The 20,767-nt window shown below is 48.3% G+C and overlaps 1 protein-coding gene across 1 annotated transcript; it reads left to right on the plus strand.

Moving 5' to 3' along the window:
- Positions 1 to 398: 398 nt before the first annotated feature.
- On the plus strand, positions 399 to 20,167 carry PIGU (phosphatidylinositol glycan anchor biosynthesis class U). The gene is made up of 12 exons (XM_058036498.1): positions 399 to 551; positions 2,327 to 2,391; positions 3,669 to 3,728; positions 5,196 to 5,258; positions 6,516 to 6,625; positions 8,235 to 8,335; positions 10,284 to 10,381; positions 12,371 to 12,525; positions 13,027 to 13,170; positions 13,951 to 14,075; positions 15,848 to 15,990; positions 18,686 to 20,167. Exons 1-12 carry the CDS (start codon positions 422 to 424, stop codon positions 18,797 to 18,799), a joined length of 1,308 nt encoding a protein of 435 aa, XP_057892481.1. The 5' UTR covers positions 399 to 421; the 3' UTR covers positions 18,800 to 20,167.
- The last annotated feature ends 600 nt before the right edge of the window (positions 20,168 to 20,767 follow it).

Consider the following 20,767-nt stretch of genomic DNA (forward strand, 5'->3'; position numbering starts at 1 on the left):
GCGCTCCTCGTCCGAGCTGGGCCCAGCCCGCCAGGCCTTGCCCCGGCAGAGCTCCCATCCAGAGGCACCTGTGATCCACAGGCGGGAGGGACGGCCCGCGGGGAGCGCGATGCCACTCGAGGACAGACCCATCCCTGTCCCCCGGCGGAGGAGGGGCTGTCCCTTGTGGCCGTCCTGGGCAAGGGCGACCCGAACGGGACAGCTCGGGGGACGGCATCGGGACCCCCGCCTGGCCGCTCCAAGCGCGCTCCTGCTAATTTCGCCCCCCTGCGGCCGCCGTAGTTCCGAGTTGTGCCGGGAAGTGGTGGCGCGAGGGCCGCTGGGATATGTAGTCTGTCCGGGCGGGCCGCTTCATTGGCGGCGTGCTCCCCGGCGCCGCCCGGGAACTACAGCCGGCGGCAGCGGCGGAGCGCGCGCCGGGATGGCGGCCCCCTTGGTGCTGGTGGTGCTGGCGGCCGTGACGGTGCGCGCCGCGCTCTACCGCTCCAGCCTCGCCGCCTTCATCGCCGAGCGGGTCGAGGTGGCGTCCCCGCTAAACGCCTGGAAGCGAGGTGAGGCCCGGCGAGCCCGGGCCGGGGCGCTGCTGGCCGGGCCGAGCCCCGCGGGGGTGGCGCGGAGGAGCCGGGGCGGCGGCACCCCCGAGCCGAGCGGGCAGGGCCCGATCCCGGCCTGGCGGCGGGCTAGAAGCGGCCCCGCGGGGCGAGCGCCCGGCTGCGCTCCGGGCAGGGCCGGCCCGTGCTCGGCCGAGCCTGAACCGGGGCTGCACGAAAGGGCCCTGAGCAGCCGTGCCCGGGAGGAGCCCGCAGGTGCTCGGTGGCTCCGGGGCCGGGAGGGCCGCGCGGCTGGCCGGGACACCGGGGCTGTCACACACGGGCACAGGCCGGCGCTGCAGCCGGGCTGCCCGGGACACCGGGGCTGTCACACACGGGCACAGGCCGGGGCTGCAGCCGGGCTGGCCAGGACACCGGGGCTGTCACACACGGGCACAGGCCGGGGCTGCAGCCGGGGTGCCGCGGTTCGCACCTGCCGGGACACCGGGGTGTCACACACGGGCACGAACGGGCGCGACCCGCCCGGCACAGAGCGCGGGGCTCCACCGGGCTCGGCTCCGCTGTCCCCCACGGGCACCGTGTCGCGGTGAGGGTGCCGTGCACAGGCCCCGGTCCCCTTCCCTGGTCAGCTGGTGTCCCACACGTTCCGGCCATTCACATTCCCTGCTGAAGGCTGAGTGAGGTCCTGGGTAATCGGGGCTTTTCAGTGATGGTCAGCTGAGAATCATCTGAGCCTTAGGAGCCTTAATTTATTTTGAAGACGTCCCTTTGGTATCCAGTTATTATGCAGGTAAAATTATTTGCAGTTTTGGGGTGGAAAAGTGTTGCCAGAAGTAATAAAGGTCAAAAGTACAAGTGCATTTGATGACCTGAGGCCTCTGCTCCACAGTGTATAGCACTTCATGCTTCCTGTGCTATTATTGAATCTTTGTAAATACCACCTTAGAGCATCAAGGTAGGTATCTAGGTAGTAAAGGGGAAAAGTGGTATCATCTTGAAGAGTCTGGGCTGTCACCATACAGGAAGTTGATGGCAGCCAGAATCTATTTCTAACAGAAATATTTCTGTATTACTGAACTGAGCACCTCTTGTGTTTTCTTGCAGTGTCCTGCCTGTTTCCCTCTGAACAAATTGGCCATTTCCCTTGGCTTCTTTCACTGCATACTGCTCAGTCCAGGGAACCCCTGTGCTCAGGAGGGTGAAGATTCCTTGGAAAAGCACACACATGCATTGCAGGGCAAGCTGTAACTCCATGAGCACAAAGGAGCTCAATTAAGGCTATAAAATTTCAGGAAGTTTCAACAAGAGATAAAGCTTTTAGCTTTGCCCGGCAATATGTGTTCATTTCTGTTCTTCCCTTGTGATCTGGGACCTTTGAGGCCTCTCTACATCTAATGAGGCAAAACAGTTCAAGCTCTGTATTATGTTGTGGCTGTCCTCTTGGAATTAAATATTTGTCCAGGATAGATGCCATGTGTCACTTAATAGGTCACTCAAAAGGAGGAGATATCATGCATGTGATTTATATGAAGTGCAAAAGATTTCATCTAGAACATTTTTAGCTGAAACAAATCAGCAGGTGATGAGTGCCCATGCAGGAATGTGCACAGAGCTGGGGTGAATGTGTTCTGGCTGGCTCTTGGCTCTGGGAGGTATGCTCTCACCCATTCTATGGGTGATATTCTTGGAGTATTTTGAAACTGCAGTTTTACCCTCAGGGGATCTCTCACTTCCCACATTCTGGGGCTCTAATGCAGGTGTTTTGTCTGTTTCAGTGGTCGAAGGATTAGCTCTGCTGGATTTAGGGGTCTCGCCATACTCTGGAGCTATTTTTCATGAGGTTGGTTGGCTTGCATGCTGGGTTTTAAATGTGATATTCCACTGGCAGGGGTCTCAGTTTGGCAGCTCAGGGCCTGGAGAAGGCTGGGGGCCTGTTTTGTCCCAGAGACTGCAGAGAACCTGAGGTTGTGTGTTTACACAGAGCAGTGGTTACACAGTGACCAGCACCAGGAAATCCAGATATTCCCAGTGAATTCCCTGTGCAGGAGCAGGCAGTGCATAAAGAAACTCTGAGACTGGGGGGCTCTGTAGTAAGTCAGATACTCTGCTCACACGCAGCTGTTCTGTCAGCACAAGCTGGAGCAGGGACAGTGTCACTGTGAGTCTGATAGGATTTACAAGGTATCAGCACCTGGAGTCTCTGCATTTGCAGAAATTCTAATACTAGCACAAGCATGCAGTTTATTTATTCCTCATCTTGAAAACACCTTGTTCCTACAAAAGCACTTAAGCACCTGTGGGGTTTTGTGCCCTTGAATGCCCTTGCTGACATGAGGGTACACTCATACATTGTGTCCCTGGGGTGAAGCAGGAATCTGGTATCCTCTGAAAACTGGATTCTTTTCAATAAATTCTATTTCTTTAGACAGAATTTCTCCCAGACTGTGAAATATCCCCCCATGCCGATTTAGACCATCACATAATTTTTAAACTTTTTAAAAGAAATTTATTTTCTCACAGTGAAGGCTGATTTTGCAGCATGTAAATATAGTCCTTCCAGACTAAGCTTTTGTGTGATGGGAATAATTCAGAAACATACTTTGCCTCTTACCTTAAAAGGGAAAAACTCTAGGAGTAAGAGAATGATAGAATTGTAACCCTTTCTTTATGTTTTTAACATGCTTCTTCTTTTTGCACTATAAAAGACACATCTAAACAGCAGGGGAACCAGTATATAGGAAATCTTTCAAAATTACCTGCAGACAACCTGAAAAATAAATTTTCTATATGAAATTACTTTCTAAAGCTGGTCTTTGTATGCTTTCTATTGTAAGTCTACCACTATTGTAGTAGAAATAAAAAAATTGAAGTAGAATACAATTTCAGAGTTGATGGTGTCTTTTGTAAAGTGCATTGAGGACTTTGCAAGGAAAAAGACCAATAAGTGTGCTTTGATTAATCACTTTGCTCTGAAGTACCAGTGTTGGAGTATAGAGCAAAGGAAATTACCTTTGCCATTGTCTAGTAGAACTGCTCAACTCTGATGTTTTGTCTCATCACATCACCAGTATTTCATCTGGACAGTATTTGATATGGATTTCCCTTTTGCTCTTTCAGACCCCGCTGATAATCTATCTCTTTCACTTCCTAATTGAATATGCTGAACTGGTATTCATGGTAAGTGCTCATGGAAAGCTTCTCCTGAAAGGTCCCATTCAGGGAAATGCTGAGTGTGATTTTCTGTTTTCAGTCCTTCAGCCTCCCTGTAGCTCAAATTCCTGCTCACAGGCAGCTTTGCCTGCACAAACCCACATGCAGGCTTTCCCCTTCTTGTACATATTTGTGGTGGTACCAGTTGTTGGTTGGTCTGGATTGAAGGCACTTGAGACAGTAATTCATGTTTGGACTCATTATTTCTTATCACTAAAACAGTCTCACTACTGAGAGTTCAGCAGCTTTTCATTAGAATGCACAAAATGGCAACAGTCTCTTGGTACAAGGGCTTCTAAGACTAAACTATCCAATTAAGAACTGACACCTGGATTATTTTCCCTTTTAACCCAATAACTGATCCCAAAGAGCCCACAATGGGGACTTTTCTGCCCAATTACAAAATGCCACCCAAACCAATGAAGAAGAAAGAAGAAGCATGAAGAAGAAACTCAGGATGACACCCTGTGCCCTCCATCCTGCTTCCATCCACAACATACTAAAAATCCCTGAACCTAAATTTCTCACCAAGGGATACGCCTGCACTGCTCTCTATAATCTATTTCACACTTCCTATCTTGAAGTCTAGGAAACTTTCTCCATGAATGAGGGTCAAAGTCAGTGCTCCCCTGGGGGTCAGGGCACCCCAGAGCAGACAGGGAAATATTCCCTGTGTGCAGTGGGTTTCCACACATATTCCTTCCTTTTTGTGAGTTCTTGCTTAGATAAGTATCCCCACACAGAAAGGGGAAGGTGTCATTTTGTTTTGAATTCCAAAGGTTGCCTCTTCCAGGTGACACAATCCTGTGTCCCCCCAGCCTGATGCCTGTGCTGCTGCTGTTCCTGTCTGCCAAACCCCAGACAGGCAAGGAGCACAAATGGCTTCATCCCTCACATGTCTGTTGTGAATTGTTCTCAGAGTTCTTCTGCACAATTCAGAAGGACAGAGGGGCTGTGGCTGGCTGCACACAGCAGCCAGGGGAGCCTCAGTGCCCAGGTCCCTGCCAGGCAGGGCTTGTGCAGAGCCAGTGTGCCCTGTGCTGCTGCCTGTGCACTCTGGGGCAGCTCAGGGCACTGTTACCCTGCCCTGGTGGCCAGGTGGGTTCAGCCAGCTGGCACTGCCCTAGTGTTGCTGTGCTCTCTACACCAGTGATTCTCTCTATTGCTCTCATGTGCTGCTCTCCATGAGCAATTTCTTTCCTCTTGATTCCCCATTCTTGTGTTTTGTGAATATAAATATTTTTATTCAGCTCGTGTCTTCAAGGTGAAGTGGTGTGTGAGAGCACTGTAGAAATCAGCCTTTCAGGATTTTTAAAGCTTGTGTTTTGTTCCCCTGAGCTGAGTCAGATCAGAGCTCCTGTTAAATGCTGACCAATATATTTTTCTCCATTTGTTTGTTTTGCTTACAATCATCCTGTCCCTTGCTTTTTTTAGATAACTGATGTGCTAACTGCTGTTGCCCTTTACTTGGCAATCCAGGACTTCAACAAAGTTGTGGTAAGCTGACTTCCCAGTGTTGCTGGTCCTCTTCTCCCAGCAGATATAATTATCTTGGGCCAAAGAAAAGATGTGCCAGAGAATGTGGTGTCAAGTTCTTCTTGCAGTAAATCTGGTCATATTTTAATGATAAACAGGACTGAATGTGACAGAACAACTGAGGCATTTTAAATTCTGTTGTGGCACTATTACAGTGTCTGTAGCTACACTCTGAGGTGATCACAGCACAATTTTCTCCAGCCTGGGTGTTGTACCCTGGAGAGGGTTTCTTTGCACATGAGCTTGAGGTAATACACAGACTGGAAATGTGTAAAGGAAGGAGTGAAACCTTCCAGCAGTTCTGAGGGGACACAGATCATTCTTGTGAGCATGGTGAAAGTGTGACATCAAATGCTGCTCCTCCCTTCAAATGATAAAGATGTGTATTTGGAGCTGAGTGATTCTTCCCAGCTCTCAAAGAACATTTTGTGTGAGCAGTGCTGTGCTCTGTGCAGTTCCAGAGGGGTGGGGATTAGGTATCAGCATCAGCAGGGGACTGCATTTTCTACAGCATCTCTGTGGTCTCCCACCAGGCTATGAGCTTGTTCCCTGTCCTCTGACTTTGAGGTTAAGGAAATAACCCAGGATAGAACTGCAGGCCTGTAAGAATTCCACATGTGAGTTACTTTGGTTGTTGAGAATTCACTGCTAGCATCTCTGTCCTTCTGTCTCTCTATGACATAATTCAGTCAGTTCATATTTCAGATTGCTCTCTCGTCTCTGTAGAGAGCCTTCTAAAACAAAAGAGATTGAAGAGAGATTTGTCATAGAAGTACCCATCTTTAAAACAACAAAGAGTGCATATGTGTGGGGTTGGGTTTCAGGGGCTTGTTTGTTGAACAGTGGATTTATAAAGTTAGCTTTTCATTAGAGATCCAGAGAGGTGTCAGGAAGATTGAATATTGGACTCTAGTGTGGTGAACTCACTGGCAGCTGTGTCCGGACATAGACACAGGTAATTAAGGAAGTTTAAACAGTAGAAATTATCTGCTTCCTCCTGACTCTCATTTCAGGTTTTAAGTATTTGGGGAAAGATGGGAGTTTTTTGTTCTCTACAACTCCTCACATAACTTCTAGCTCACACCAGGGGCTTGAATATGCTCCACAGTAATAGAAACCCCAGGTAACTGGCTGAGTAATATGAAATAGAATTACACAAGTAGTACACAAAAATGGCTTTCCTGTTCTAACAGTCTTTGATCATTCTCCCTTGTTCAGTTCAAAAAGCAGAAGCTCCTAATAGAACTGGATAAATATGCACCAGATGTGGCTGAACTCATCCAGACACCCATGGAGATGCACTACATCCCCCTCAAGGTAGCACTATTGTAAGTATTGCTGCAGTGGGCTGCTTTGGCTCCTCAGCTCCCTTTGGGGTTTGTTTGTCTCATTTGGGCCTTCAAAAACTGGCAAAAGTTGGATTTCTTTCCCACAAAAATTCTGAATTTCCTGTTGGCCCTGAATACTCAGTTTGAACATGAAAATCAGATGCATTTACATGTGCTTGTTGCCAACAAGTAAATGCACTCAGGCCCTTTGAGATGGGCTCAGCAGCCCATTATCTGGGTAACAAGAATCAGCACAGATCACATTCCCATTTATGTTGCCTGTATGATAAGGTTACCAAAATGATCCTCTGCCTTCCAACTTTTTCAGAAAAGTTAAGAGAATTTCTCAGCAGCTGGACAAAACATCTGAGTGTGTGCTGAATATCACAACTTGAATATCCCAAATTTCACACTTTGAATATCCCAAATTGCTTATAACAGTTAAAAGATGTTTTCATGTTGTCATTTTATTAATTTCATGTCTTGGTGTTCTTCTGTATACAAAACATTTTTTTTATTTCAGAAGGCTTCAATTAATATACAAGCAAGGTGCCTACTGTTACAGATTTTTTTAAAAGTTTATATTTTGACACAAAGAAATTATCCAAATTGATCTGTATCAGAGAGAGCTCTCCATTAGATAAATTGCCATTTTTTCTTATTTTCATATTAAATTTTTAAATGGCACAGCCCCTGTGGCCAGAAGGGTAAAGTGGGTAAATTGCAGACTGTTTTGTACATTGCCACAGCAAAGTTGGCATTCAATTGTACCTGTCCTGCTGTGAGCTGCCTTCTGGAAACACTGAAAAAGACAGACTGGGACTTGGAGATACAGGAAAATATAAAGAGAGAATTAGGAAATCGTCAGCCCTGTCTACTGACTCTGATGAGTAATTCAGTTATTGGCAAGGCTGATCATTACATTGTCATACTTAGGTTTGGAGGACTACCAATACAATTTTTCTTTGCTCTGAACCTACTTAAATGAGATTATTTTAATTCTTATTTCCAAATGGATCTGGCATGCTTGCTAACCAAAGTGTGGCTGAATTCTGGAATGTAAAGTTGCTAAGAGTTTTTCTGCAATTCCAGTTAAAATGTGTCACTCTTGCATAGCTGGCTGGTTTTGTGCTCAGATGGTGCCATGGTAAAGGTAAAGGCTTGCTCTGCCACAGCAGGAGCCTGAGTTGTGGGAAACTCTGCTTATGTCTCAGATTTCTTTCTATTGTGTTTTCTCCTTATTCCTCTTCAGAAGTAGTAGGTGTGAGTAGCAGAAAAAGTTTCCTTTGGACCAAATAATCCTAGATCTGACTGGATAAATGTATACTGCTTCTGCAAAGCAAGAAGCATTTTTGGTAGTCATTTTCTAGGCCAGAACTTGCATTTTGGACCTCTTCCCAATGTTTGTTTCATTTCTGTAGTGGGCTCTTTGTGGCCCCTGTGTCCACATCTGCAATCCAGGGGTCTGGTTTTGCTTCAGATTGAAGAACCTGTTCAGCTGAATTAATTTGCTGATGAGAGGATCCCATCAAATGTAAATAAACAAAAAGAAAAGGCAAAGTGCATCTTTTGCTCCTTTGGATGTAACCTGAGCTTTGCTCTTTTTCAGCTACCTGTTAAACCCCTACACTGTGATGTCTTGTGTGGCAAAGTCCACCTGCGCCATCAACAACTCTGTCATTGCATTCTTCATTTTAGCTACAATAAAAGGTAACTCAGTGAAGAAAAATGGGTTCTTTAGGACTTTTTAGAAAGATTAGAAATGTAGCAAAAAATAAATCCAGGAGAAGCTTTGCAGATAGGATTGCTACAAAGATCTCAGTGAAACATGGCACAAGCAGGACTGAAACAAGGTGAAAGTTCTACATGAATTTGTGACTTCAGAAGACTTTCTAGTCAAGTGGAGACTTACTTTCACCTCAGTGTTTATGAGAGTTTACACTAAAAACTGACTCCTTTTCCTGGTTGACTTGAAATAGTTTTCTGTTCAGGAAGAAACGTGTCTGTGTGTTGCAGAACAGAAAGGCTCTGTTGCTCTTCTTTTGTATGTGACTATGCACTTAAATGTCATACACAATTTATTTTCAAAGCTTTTCCTTGAACTTTCATTCAAAAGCGGGCATTTGCTTGCAGCTATTATTTGGCTTTTACTCACAGTTGTAAACATGGTTTGAAATGCACTAATTAAGCTTTGGGAAAGCAGAAGCAACAACCAAAGACTCAAAACAGCCCGGTGGAGCAGATTATGTCAGAATCACTGTTTCATTCATTTTCTGTATAATGCTAGCTTTCTGTTTCTTTTGACTCCCCAGTGCTAAAATCTTTTAGCCTATGTGATTTGTAATAGTCACCTAAGTTTTAAGGAGTTCTCTGCTGGATCAGAGGAAAGGTCAGTCTGGTCTTTTGTCTCCAGCAGGGCTCAGACCCAGGCACTGGGAAAAAAAAAAAAAAAAAAAAGCTGATATAGATGGTTTTTATCTAAATAAAAATTTCCTATAATTTTTTGCTAATTGAGTCAGGAGATATTTTAGTTTAAAAGCATTTGCAATTGCAAACAAGTGGAGTCCATTTAAACTGATTTTTAACTGTTCACTGATACCCTGAGACCAAAATTTTGGTCATAGACAAAACTGTCTGGTGGTTTGTCCCTGACTGGGAGTGTGGCATTCTGGAGTTTAAGTGTGCAAAGAGCATCTCAGGTTATGGCTGTGATTTCTGGGAATCACTTATTTAGATCCGTGCAGAACTGAACACTGGGTAAAATCCAGGATAGGGGGGTTTCTGTCAGGAGAGGGTAGTTGAAGAGAGGAGAGGCTCATCACCAGGTAATCCTGTGTTTTCCCTTTCAGAGGAGGAAGCAGAGAGGAGCTCTCTGAGAGTTTGCTGTCAGCAGTCACAGTGGTTCTGTGCCCTGGGCTGTCTGAGCTCTGTTTTTACAGAGGACTTCTACTGAGTCTGTAGCTATAACCAGGCTACTGCACTGGGTTGCTTGCATTTTTTTGTTGTTTAACCTGAGATCTTTTGGACATTTTTTTCTGTTAATTGGCTGAGAATATTTCTGTTATTAGTTGAGAAATGTGAGTGCTCAACACTGAGACACCTCAAATAAAGCTGCCTCAATAGAGACATGTGTCCTTACAAAATCACTTGGAAAAGTTGTGCCAATCCTTTCCATGCCTCAGTTTTGGTATCAGTAAAGCAGAGCTAATGCTACTCCACTCCTTCAGTGCAGACTTTGCTTGCTCTCTTGCACACAGCTTTGCTGAGGCTGCACACATTCTGGTGATGAGGTTATCCAGCAAGCCCAGTATGGCAGTTCTTACATGCAGATATGACTGAAGTGAATGCATTCCCATGCATTAACAGCAACCAGCATGGGCTTTATATAGACTGAATTATGAGAGTCTCTTTCTGTGTGTGAATGACAGGAGATAGAAACCAGCCAGTGGTTTGTTCTCATGGAATGAGTCATTCTCCATTCAAAATGTCATTAACAAAGGACACCCTGCAGGATACATTCTGCTAAAAACTCCTTTAAGGGCTGTCCTGATACTTGTGAATCCCCTGCAGAGGCTTAAGAGATTCTTCCCATTTGGACTTGCTGTCTGTATGGCTGTTTATACTAAAAGTTCCTTATGAACTTTTTTTTTCTTTGCAGGTAGTGCCTTCCTCAGTGCTGTGTTCCTGGCCTTAGCAACATACCAGTCACTCTACCCTCTCACACTGTTTGCTCCAGCACTGCTTTACCTTCTACAGGTAGGTGATTTCTAACTCTTGGTGCCTTCTTGTAGCTGTGCAGGGACAGTCCTGGGGAGGGGACTCAGACAAGAGCAGAGTTTCAGCAAAAGTGACTCTCCTCAAGCCATGGCAAGTGTGAACCCTGAATGGGAATGCCTGTGTTTGGAGAGAAGGGAGCAGGGAGTCTGCAGAGCTGGGTGTGTTTAGCTTGCCCAAAATAAGTGCTGTTCTTTGTGTTGTGTGGGCAGCAATGAAGGGCTCAGACCCGGAGAAGTTCAAAAATACTGGTTTGGGGCTGGTTGTTCTTTCTCCCTCTCCATTAACAAGACCCTGATTCCCACCAGGGCTGTCCTTGCTAATTTTATCCTGCTTTGGCAGCAAGGTGAGGCTGTGATGCCAGCAGAGGCTCAGGTCATCTCACAGATCACTTTGTGATAATGTTTAGTATTTGAAATTCTTACAATTCTGAATGCTGCTGTATGTTTCACCAGGCTTTTTTTGTTGCTTCTGATGGTGATGCTTATACCTTATCTTTACTTAACTAGCCTGTTCTCAAATCTCTGAGTTTCCAGACAGAATGGGAGTCAGTTCTAATTAATTTTCTTGCTCTGACATGAATGTCTCTTACTTTTTTTCAGAAATTTTATTATTATTAATCTTTACAGGAGAAAAACAGTGTAGTCAGTGTTGCTTTTTCAGTTTGATGAATTTTAGGAGAATTTGTATCTTTAATATTTTAGCCTCATTTGTTTTCTTTTAACTTCAGTCAAAGTAAATTGGGAGTGAAGTGCAAGCCTTGTACTTGGAATTCACAAACAATAATACAACACAAACACAATAAGTGCTTTGATATGTGATTGCCTAATTTGCAACTTTTAAAGGCAGTAATGCCAGTGTGTGTCCTTTTATCTAAATTTGTAAATGAACTTTCCTACTTTCATTGTACAGAATTAAATCACTTTTCTCCTGCTATTTTCAATCTGTCCTGCCAAAATTTCTGGTAATGTTGCTTCCATTGTCCCAGCAAGTGACATTAAACCTGCTACAACTGAGAAAACCCAGAGCCCACAGCAGCCAGGACAGGTTCTCTGCACATCTCCTGTCACTGCAAGTACCAGGGCCAAATGGAAAAGCCACATCACTGACCTGGAGCTGCAGAGTGCTGAGCAATCCCCAAGGTGTTGGCCCCTGTGTGTATTTGTCTGCACACAGGCAGTCAGGTGGAGTGGCATATCCCTGCCATGTGACGAGGACGTGTGGCAGTGGCAGGACATTGTCTGAGGATGGCAGCTTTCAGAGGGGCTCCTCTGTGCTTAGGAACTCAGTGGATGTCCTGTTGCCCTGATTTCAGTAGAGCAGGAGTGCCAGGCCAGGCCTGGGGGCCACAGGGTTCTGGAGCAGGGCTTTTGGTCACCCCCTTTTTCTTCAAGAACATATTGAACAAGAGCTCATTGGAAGAATTCTAAGAGCCAGCCTGGGTAATTCACTGACTGAAGAGATAGACATTACTAAAGCACAATCAAATTAATTCTTTGCCTGTGTGTTCACACATAAGGTTTTGGGATGGCTGTCAGAAACAGACATAAATTTCCCAGCACAGGAAGGGAAAATATTGAAGAAGGTACCATTCAGCCAGAACAGGTGATCAGGTGGGGTCATGCAGGAGAAGACAGGGACCAGTGCAGTATTGCAAACATCTGAGGCACCAGTGCAGCTGTGAGGAGGGGTGTAAATCTTACTCCTGTGTGTGTGCTCACACAGGGGACTCACTGCAAGCAGAAATTACCAGCTTTGCTGTATTTTCAAACACAGCTCTGGGAGTGCATGCAATGTCTGTGACTTAATTGGCCAGAGTGAAGAACAACAAGCAAATTGTGCTTGAAAGCTGCTTCTTCAAATGCCATAGTGCCAATGTTTAATCAATTTCATCAATTTGAGCAGATGTTCTGAACACTCACACGTTTTTGTGGCTCTCCCCCTGCTGAGGTGCTTCTGCTTCTCTTTCAGCGCCAGTTCATACCTGTCAAACTGAAAAGCAAAAGTTTCTGGCTCTACACCATGCAGTATGCATCCCTGTACCTGTGCAGCCTGGTGGTGATCATCTGCCTCTCCTTCTTCCTGCTCAACTCCTGGGATTTTATCCCATCTGTTTATGGGTTTATGTAAGTATAAGGATTCCTACTGATGGCTTTCTGTCCAGCCCCACCCTGCCCTCACAGACTGTTTCGTGCCCATCACACACAGGTGTGTGCTTGACCCAGGAAGTGTGTGCTCTGTGATTTACTGGCAATGCAATAAAAGAACATGTGGAGGAAAGTGGCCATTAGCCAGCTCCAACTTCTGTTAAATAATAGCAAAAATTAAAGGCAGGAGCTGTTTTCTACTGAGTGACTGGAAATTGATTTGGTTGTTAAGCTACTATGGCTGTGAGATATTTCTCTCTGGAGAAATGTCTGCTTGAGAATGGCTTAAATCCTACTGAAAGATTCCTCAGCAGGATTTCAACCTGCTCTCCATGTTTTCATCCATTTGGTTTCTCTTTCATGGATTTACAATTTAGGACCTACATCCAGTAGCACACAATGATTAACTAAGGCAACAGAAGCAGGGCAGGGAAGAACAACCATTCAAAAATTTACCATGACTTTCTTTTCAAATTTCAGCCTTTCTGTTCCAGACCTGACACCCAATATTGGCCTTTTCTGGTACTTCTTTGCAGAGATGTTTGAACACTTCAGTCTTTTCTTTGTATGTGTGTTTCAAATCAATGTGTTCTTCTACACCATTCCCTTGGCAATAAAGTTAAAGTAAGTATGAATGTCTTTCTCTACCACATTTTTTTTTACTCTTAAGTTATCCAGTGGATGCTTCTAGGGCTGAAGTTGGATGTCTTGACCTACAAGCCTGAAAAAAAGATTTTTAACAGGGCTTATCCTCTTCCTTTCCCATAGTTTCAGCTCTTCAGTGTCAGTTCCTCTTAAACAGAGTGACTTGGGGTCTGCAGTGGAACTCTGTGTTGCAGGCCTCAACAGAGGCAGCAGAAATGGAGGCTGTACAAGTGCCAGCATGAGGCACTGTAGTCAGAAAGCAAGAACTGGCTGGAACTTCCAGCTCTTCATTGTCAGGAAAAATGTGGAAACTTGGGGACTTTTCTATCTGACTTCATTGACTTCTTTCTGATAAAACCCCCATTAACACACCTGGATTCTCAGTGAGTTTGTCCTTTGCCTTGCACTGGATAGATCAGGTGAGGGATAACTGTGGGCTTTGGGCTTCTCCAAATTACCATCAGAGGGCAGGTGCTAATTGCTTGTGGTGAATAAGGCAGAGCTGGGAGGCACAGTGCAGGTGTGAACGTGCACTGAGGCTGCTGGGTGAGGGCTGTGGCAGATCTGCCTCCCCTGACCCTGCTGCTCTGCAGGGCAGCTCCATCCACCCCACGCAGCATTTGGAGCCTAGTCTGAAGAGAACAGGGCTGCAGGAGCCTCTTTGAGCCTGTCCTGCAGCACATCTGTGCCCTTGCTGATATTCATTTGCAGTTTCCAGAGGCCCTGCTGCATCCCCTTAGCCTTTGTTTTCCTTTCCAGGGAACACCCTGTGTTCTTCCTGTTTGTCCAGCTCGCCATCATTTCCATCTTCAAGTCCTATCCCACTGTGGGAGATGTTGCACTGTACATGGCCTTCCTTCCAGTCTGGAGCCACCTTTACAGATGTAAGTTCTTTGTGCTTGATTATTACTTATCTGGAATGTAAAAGGGCCTTCCAAATAATTAAATTAAATGGTCACCACTAAACCAAACCACACCCAAGTTCACAGGCTCTCATGGCCTCCATGGGTGTCTAGAAGGAGGCTGGGCTTTGGAGGTTTTTCCTCTGCTGATACAGTCCCTAACATGTCTTTAGGACTAGGGTTGAAATTGGTCAAGGAGGGAATTTTCACTTGTACCTTATCTTCCCCCTCTCTCCAGCTTGTTCTGAAGATTATCTTTTTTATAAGAACCTTTTGCAGTCCTGCATCCTCCAGATGCTTCACTCCCATTTAAGGCTGTGTAATTTGAGCAGTGCTCCTGCATTTGCCAAGTCCCCCAGCCTTAAAGTTGTGCTTTGTTTTGTATCTGCTTGATTGCTTAGAGTGACAGTAACTGAGTTACTCCAAGCAGTTGTCCAGACTTTCTTAAATGCTTCAAAAAGACCCTCTTTATCTCCTGAAATCACAGAGAGCTTCCTGTGCATTCTCAGGCTCAGTCTGTAGAACCTGCTTCCATGGGGAGATTTGGAAGTGTTGAGTTTTTCTGGCATTTATTGCTTAAACCAACTGCTCTGACCAACCATGCCAGTTTGTCCAGGCCTTTCACTGCAGCCTCCTCCAAGCCAGGCCAGGTGTGCTCATGGGCAGCTGACCTGCCTGTTGAAGGAGACATGATCACACCTGGAGACCATCTGCTCTGTGGGTTTCAGACTCAGGAGAGCTGAGCTCAGCAGCTGTGATCAAACAGGGCAGGAATCCCCAGGCTGGCCCTGAACACATCCCAGCTGTAGCAGGTGATGAACTTCTTCAAGTGCTTGCTCAGCATAGTTCAGTTCCACATTCCAAACGTGCAGGGAGAGGGACAATCATCTGTCACAGGCTCCCACCCTGCAGTGAGTGAGCAGACCTTCTGAACAAGAAATTTAAACTAGGTGGGAAAAGGTTTGGATGCAACAATGCTCCCAAAGCATCCTCTGCCCCCAACTGCAGGGTGGTGGGCATGGGCTGAGCTGCAGCCAAGCACAGCAGCACGAGGCTCAGGATGGATTACAGCACTGCTACCAAAGGACAGGCATAAGCACTTCACAGAAGACAAAAGCTCTCCTGGCCTGGTGGTTCCCAGCTCTTTTAGACAAAGTTGTGCTTGGTTTTTGTCCACCTGGCACATAGGCAGACTGCTGGATCCTTGCACCTCCCCGTGGCATGTGTCTGTCAGTGCTTTTGGCCTGTGTGAGTTTCTTCCTTTTATGGTGCTTTCATTTCCTTGCCACCTCCCAGAAAGTATCTTGTCCTATAACCCACAGATTCATTTTTTCCTTTGTCATTAGCTTGATGAGGCAAGGGATTAAGCTGCTCTGCTTTCCAAATTGGGTGCTGCTGGCAAGGCCCCTTTGCAGGCTGCTGGTTTGCTGGTTGCTGTAGTGTAGATACCAAAAAGCCAAAGTCATCCAAGAAAGAATGTTTGGATGCAGGATCTGGAAGAAAGAGCTGCAAATGGGGATTTCATACTGCAACAAAGGCAGAAGTGTTTTTTTTTTTTTTTTTTAATGGAAATATAGTGGATTTCTTATAACCACTATCCAAGAAGTTACTAAAGCAACCTGTGGAAGGTTATTGGAGGAAAGTATGTCTTGGCAAGTCCCTCTCAGCCCCTGCACACCCCAAATACCATTGCTGGTTGTGTGACCATGACTGCTCAGTAATACATCATTTTAACAGCTGGTTTTCTTTTACAGTCCTCCGGAACATCTTCATCCTGTCATGTGTGCTCATTTTCTGCTCCTTCCTGTTCCCTGTTCTGTGGCATCTATGGATTTATGCAGGAAGTGCCAACTCCAATTTTTATTATGCCATCACGTTGACTTTCAACATAGGGCAGGTCAGTAGAGTGAGGCAAATGGAGCTGCACTGTGGGCAGGCTGCTGGAGGGGGTGGCCTGTCAGCAGCAGGGAATCCTGCAGGATGGGGCTGGCTCTCTGCATCCTGTGTGGTCCTGCACAGCAGCTTCCTGGCTCTGCTCCTGGATTCTGTCTGTTCCTCACCCCCTGGCACACTAATGGGAAAGAGTTCTTGTGGTGTGAGCTGTGGCTCAGCAACCCAACCTGGCCAGCTGCAGGTTCTGTGCTCTGCTGCTGATGGCCAAGGAAAAGCATCCAAGGATGGCAGGGCCAAGCACAAGTGAAGGGAGAAGGAGAGCTAAGAGGAGAAATGGAAAAACCTCAGGGCAGTAGCAGTGGGGCCAGAAAACTGACAAATGAGACTTGCCCGTGCTCAAGGACATGGCAGCAATATTTCTGAGATGTGGCAGCACGTGCAGGGTCCCAGTGATGCCAGGGCTTGCCCTCCCTGCCTTTCCTGAGGCCATTCTGGATACATGACTTCCACTGGCCTTAGGGAGAGCAGAGCTTAGCACCCTTGAAGGGTGGAACTCAGAGTACACAGGTGCTACAACCTTTTGTAAGTCCTTTCTCTTCTCTGTGCTGCTTGTCATGTACCTGAGCCCTGGGACAGTTTGACTGTGGGTGAGCAGAACGTTCATTTCATGTTAAAGGTGCCTTTAGTTTGAATGTACCTCAGCCATTTATGCTTGTCTGCTTCTCCTAAAGCCAGGGGAATGCCTTGGCCAGGGGCAAAAAATCACCTACTCTTACCCTTGATTAATGGGGAAAACACTTATTTGGTAAAACCAAAAGAGACTGCACAGGTTGAAAGGGAGAATAGAGATTCTGCTAAGAGAGGCTGATAGAAAACTGGGAATGGTTCATTACGGGTCCTATGTAATGAAAGGAATGGTAAAACTTTAACTAGAAATAGCAGCTGTTGATATTCTAAGAGGATTTTATTTCTTACCTGAGAGGAAAGTCATAGCAGGTCCTGCAAGGTCTTGTGCTCTGTGTAAATGCAGACATCAAGTCTCTTGTCTGATTTCCTTGTGAGAAAATCTGGCCCTCATCCCCACCTCAGCTCTTTCTTTTCCCATTTGGATATCTGCAGAGAAGCTTAGGTAAAGGTGAAACCAGCTGCACTGGCAGAACCTGTCAGCAGTGCAGCAAAGCCAGCAGATCATCATGGCTGTCGGGGCTGACCCTGACCCTCTCCCTGGGTCTGTTCTCCTTCACACTCTCTCCCCTGACCTCAGCAGTCTGCAGCCCTGTTTCTCTTTCCCCTGCTCTGCACCTGCTCCTCCATCCCCTCCTCTCCTGCCATTGAGCCTCTGCAGCAGCTGCTGTGTTTTTCTGTGCTGAATTGCACAGTAACCCAGGCAGGCTCTGACTGTCCCTCCCTCTGTGCCCCTTGTCACCTGGAGTACACAGCAGTGCTTGGTGCCAAAGGGATGCTTAAAGTGGCATCTGCACAAGGACATGAGGACAATAGCTATCAGCTCAGGCTGGCACTGAGAAGGTTTTCCACTCTGGTTACCTGCTCCTGTTTCCAGATGGAGGAAGGCATGGTCCTGTGGGAAAGTGCCACTGCAAGAGGCTGTGACAAATGGCACTACTGAGCCAGCAGGTCCCTGCCACAGCCCAGTCTGCCCCAGCAGTGGCAGCTTCCCAAGGCTGCAGCTTTAGAGAATCCCCTGTCAGCCATTCCTGCCATCTCAAGGCCCCAGGAGTGGCAACAGTGCCACCATGTGCCTCAGGACAGCCAGACGTGTCCTGGCTCAGGGCAGAGTGGCAGGAAAAGCCCTGGGGGTGCTGCTCAACAGCAGCTACACAAGAGCCTGGTGTGCCCAGGTGGGCAGGGGGCCACTGACACCTGGCCTGCACCAGCCATGGGGTGGCAGCAGGAGCAGGGCAGTGACTGTCCCCTGTGCTGGGCACTGCTGAGGCACCTCAAGTGCTGTGTCCAGTTCTGGGCATCTCTGTTCAGGAAGGACATTACAGGGCTGGAACAGCCAGAGAAGGGAACTGAGCCCCAGGAACAGCTGGAGGGGCTGAGCCTGGAGAAAAGGAGGCTCAGGAGGAACCTTCTCACTCTGCACCTCCAACAGGAGGGTGCAGCTGGGGAGATCAGACTCTGCTCCCAGGGAACAGGGACAGGATGAGAGGAAACAGCCTCAGGCTGTGCCAGGGGAGGTTCAGGTTGGACAATAGGAGGAATTTCTTCACAGAAAATATGGTCAGGCATTGGAAGGGGCTGCCCAGGGAGGTGATGGAGTCCCACCTCTGGAAGTGTCCAGGGAATGCCTGGATGTGGCACTCAGTGCTCTGGGCTGGGTGACACAGTGGGGGATCAGTCAAAGGTTGGAATTGGTGATCTCAGAGGTCTTTCTCAGCTAAAACGACCCTGTGATTGTGGGACAACACTTGGATAGAAGGAGTCCTGTGGGTGCAGCTGTGGCACAGCTGGACCTGCCATTGTCCTACACTTTGGCCAGTTTATGGAGCTACTGTATGTGAGTCTCCCCTGGCTTAACGTGGCAAGGGGATGGACCAGGTGTTCCCAAGGCCACAGTGACTCCTCCAGCAGCCCAGGAGCTGCTTAACCCCCAACAGGGCCTGTCACCAGCACGTGTCCCTGTTTATTCCCTGCTCTGGAGCAGCACTGATGTGTGTGAACTTGTCACTCCACAGATCCTGCTCGTCTCGGATTATTTCTATGCCTTCCTCCGGCGGGAGTACTACCTCACCCACGGGCTGCACCTGACCCGGCAGGACGGGACAGAGGCCATGCTGGTTCTCAAATAAGGACTGCAGCACCATTTCCTGGGACATGGGCCACTCCAAGGAACGTGCAAAGCTTGGACTGCATGGGGTGGGTGGGGAAGGTTCCCTGAAGGAGGTCTGACTTTGGGAATGATACCTACTGGAAGAAAGGGCTGAGGTTCTGGGAATAACCACTGAGCTGCAGGCTCAGCACAGACTCTCAGAGCTGCAGTGCCTCCCCCCTCAGCTGTGCTATCACTTCAACCTCAGCCATCAGCTCTGGGCAGTCCAGCAAGAGCAGGAGTGTCTGAGCTAAACCCAGAGCTGCAGCTCAGACTATGAACTGTTTTCCACCACTGCTTCTTGGAGATGTTTGCTTCTCCGGGGATCTTCCCCTTCACTGCTTTGACCAGTAACGCTCCTGCTTGGCACGAGGCAGGCTCTGGGTACCTGGTGCCCCAAGCCTGGCTGCAGGTTCCATTTCTCTGTGGTTCTGCTGTGAGGGATCTGGAAGAATCCCATGTGCTCAGTCACAGTGGCTGCTGTGAAAGGGTTGGGTGACCAAGGACAATGACCTTGGATGGTGTCTGGAGCTGCTGCCACGCCTGGTAACCTCAGCACTCAAACACGAGTAGGAACCAGAACTGGGATGGGATCAGGAGCATGGTGGGTACCAGGTAACTGCTCTATCCCATTGGAGCAACATAGCCATGCCAGGAGCTGCACAGAGGCATTGCAGGTCTCAGAGGGAATACTACTGAGGAGATGGACTCCCACTGCTCCCAGTTTCTGTTGGGTGACAGAGCCTGGCAGTGCTGGGCTCACACTGTGCTGCTGTGATCACTTGGGGCAGCAGCTGGGACCAGGAGGTGTCACAATCTCCCTGTAAGGCCCCAGACCAAATCCAGGAGGAGTCTCAGCCGCTGCTGTTCCGGAGTTGTTCCACGGCTGCTTATCACTGCTGGATGTGCCCCTGTCTGTGTCACCCTGTGCCAGTCAGTGCTGGGCTCCAGGCTGTGCACGGGGCTCCCTTCAATCAGTTCCCCTGGTCCCCCCCACTCCTCTCTGCCCTCAGACCTGCTCACCCTGGAGCTGCTGCTGCCGCCCCCGAATGTGACACTGTGGGGTGAAGCCGCCAGCCCTGCAGGCTGTGGGTGGCACTGAGATGCAGTGACCGGGGTGTGACAGCGCCTCGGGCATCGCCGCTGCTGCGGGGACACCCGGGGGTTGGGAATGTGGGTGCGGAGCAGCTGATGGATGGTGTGCCCAGGCAGGTTGTAGAAATCTTTCTTCCGGACAATTCAAACTTTTGCCTTACTGCACTTCTGTCAGCGCTTTGGGGGCGGAGCCGCGCCCGGCTCGGGGCGGCCCCGGCGGGAGCGAAGTGAATAAAAGTGCGAGTTTTGGACACCTGGTGTGTGCTCCGGCTGTGCGGGGTGAGGGCACGGGACGGGTCTGAAAGCAAACACGGCTTGGGGAGGAAACGAGTGACCAAAAATGGAGCAGGGCTGTGGGGCAGTGCCCCGGCCTGGCCTGGGCAGAGCTGCCCTGGGTCCCGGGGCTGGGCCCACTCCCGGCCCCCTGCGCTGGCCCCGTCCCGGTGTCCTGAAGGAGCGAGTTTGGACACAAAGGGCCCTGAGGGAGGTGGTGGGGTCAGCACTGGGGCAGGGGAGGGACAAGGAGCAGGGTCAAGGGTAAGGAGGAGGAAAGGGCAGAGTAGGGGCAGGGAGAATGAAGGGGTGAAGGGACAGGGCAGGGGCAGGCACAGCGTCAAGGACAGGGACAGAATCAGGATCAGGGGTATGGAAGGGTGGGGACAGAAGCAGAGATGGGACAGAAGCACTGTCAGAGGTAGGGGCAGGGACAGGGATTGCCATGCTAAGGCAGCTTGGGCAGGGACTGGGAACCCTGTCTTGGCTCCTGACCAGGGTCTCAGAGGACTTTTTGGGGCCACCAAAACTGTCTGGTCCCTACCAAGTGTTGCCAGTGACCAAATGCCAGGCACCAGGA

This window comes from Melospiza georgiana, chromosome 17, assembly GCF_028018845.1.
Source record: "Melospiza georgiana isolate bMelGeo1 chromosome 17, bMelGeo1.pri, whole genome shotgun sequence".
In the NCBI taxonomy this organism is placed as follows: domain Eukaryota; kingdom Metazoa; phylum Chordata; class Aves; order Passeriformes; family Passerellidae; genus Melospiza; species Melospiza georgiana.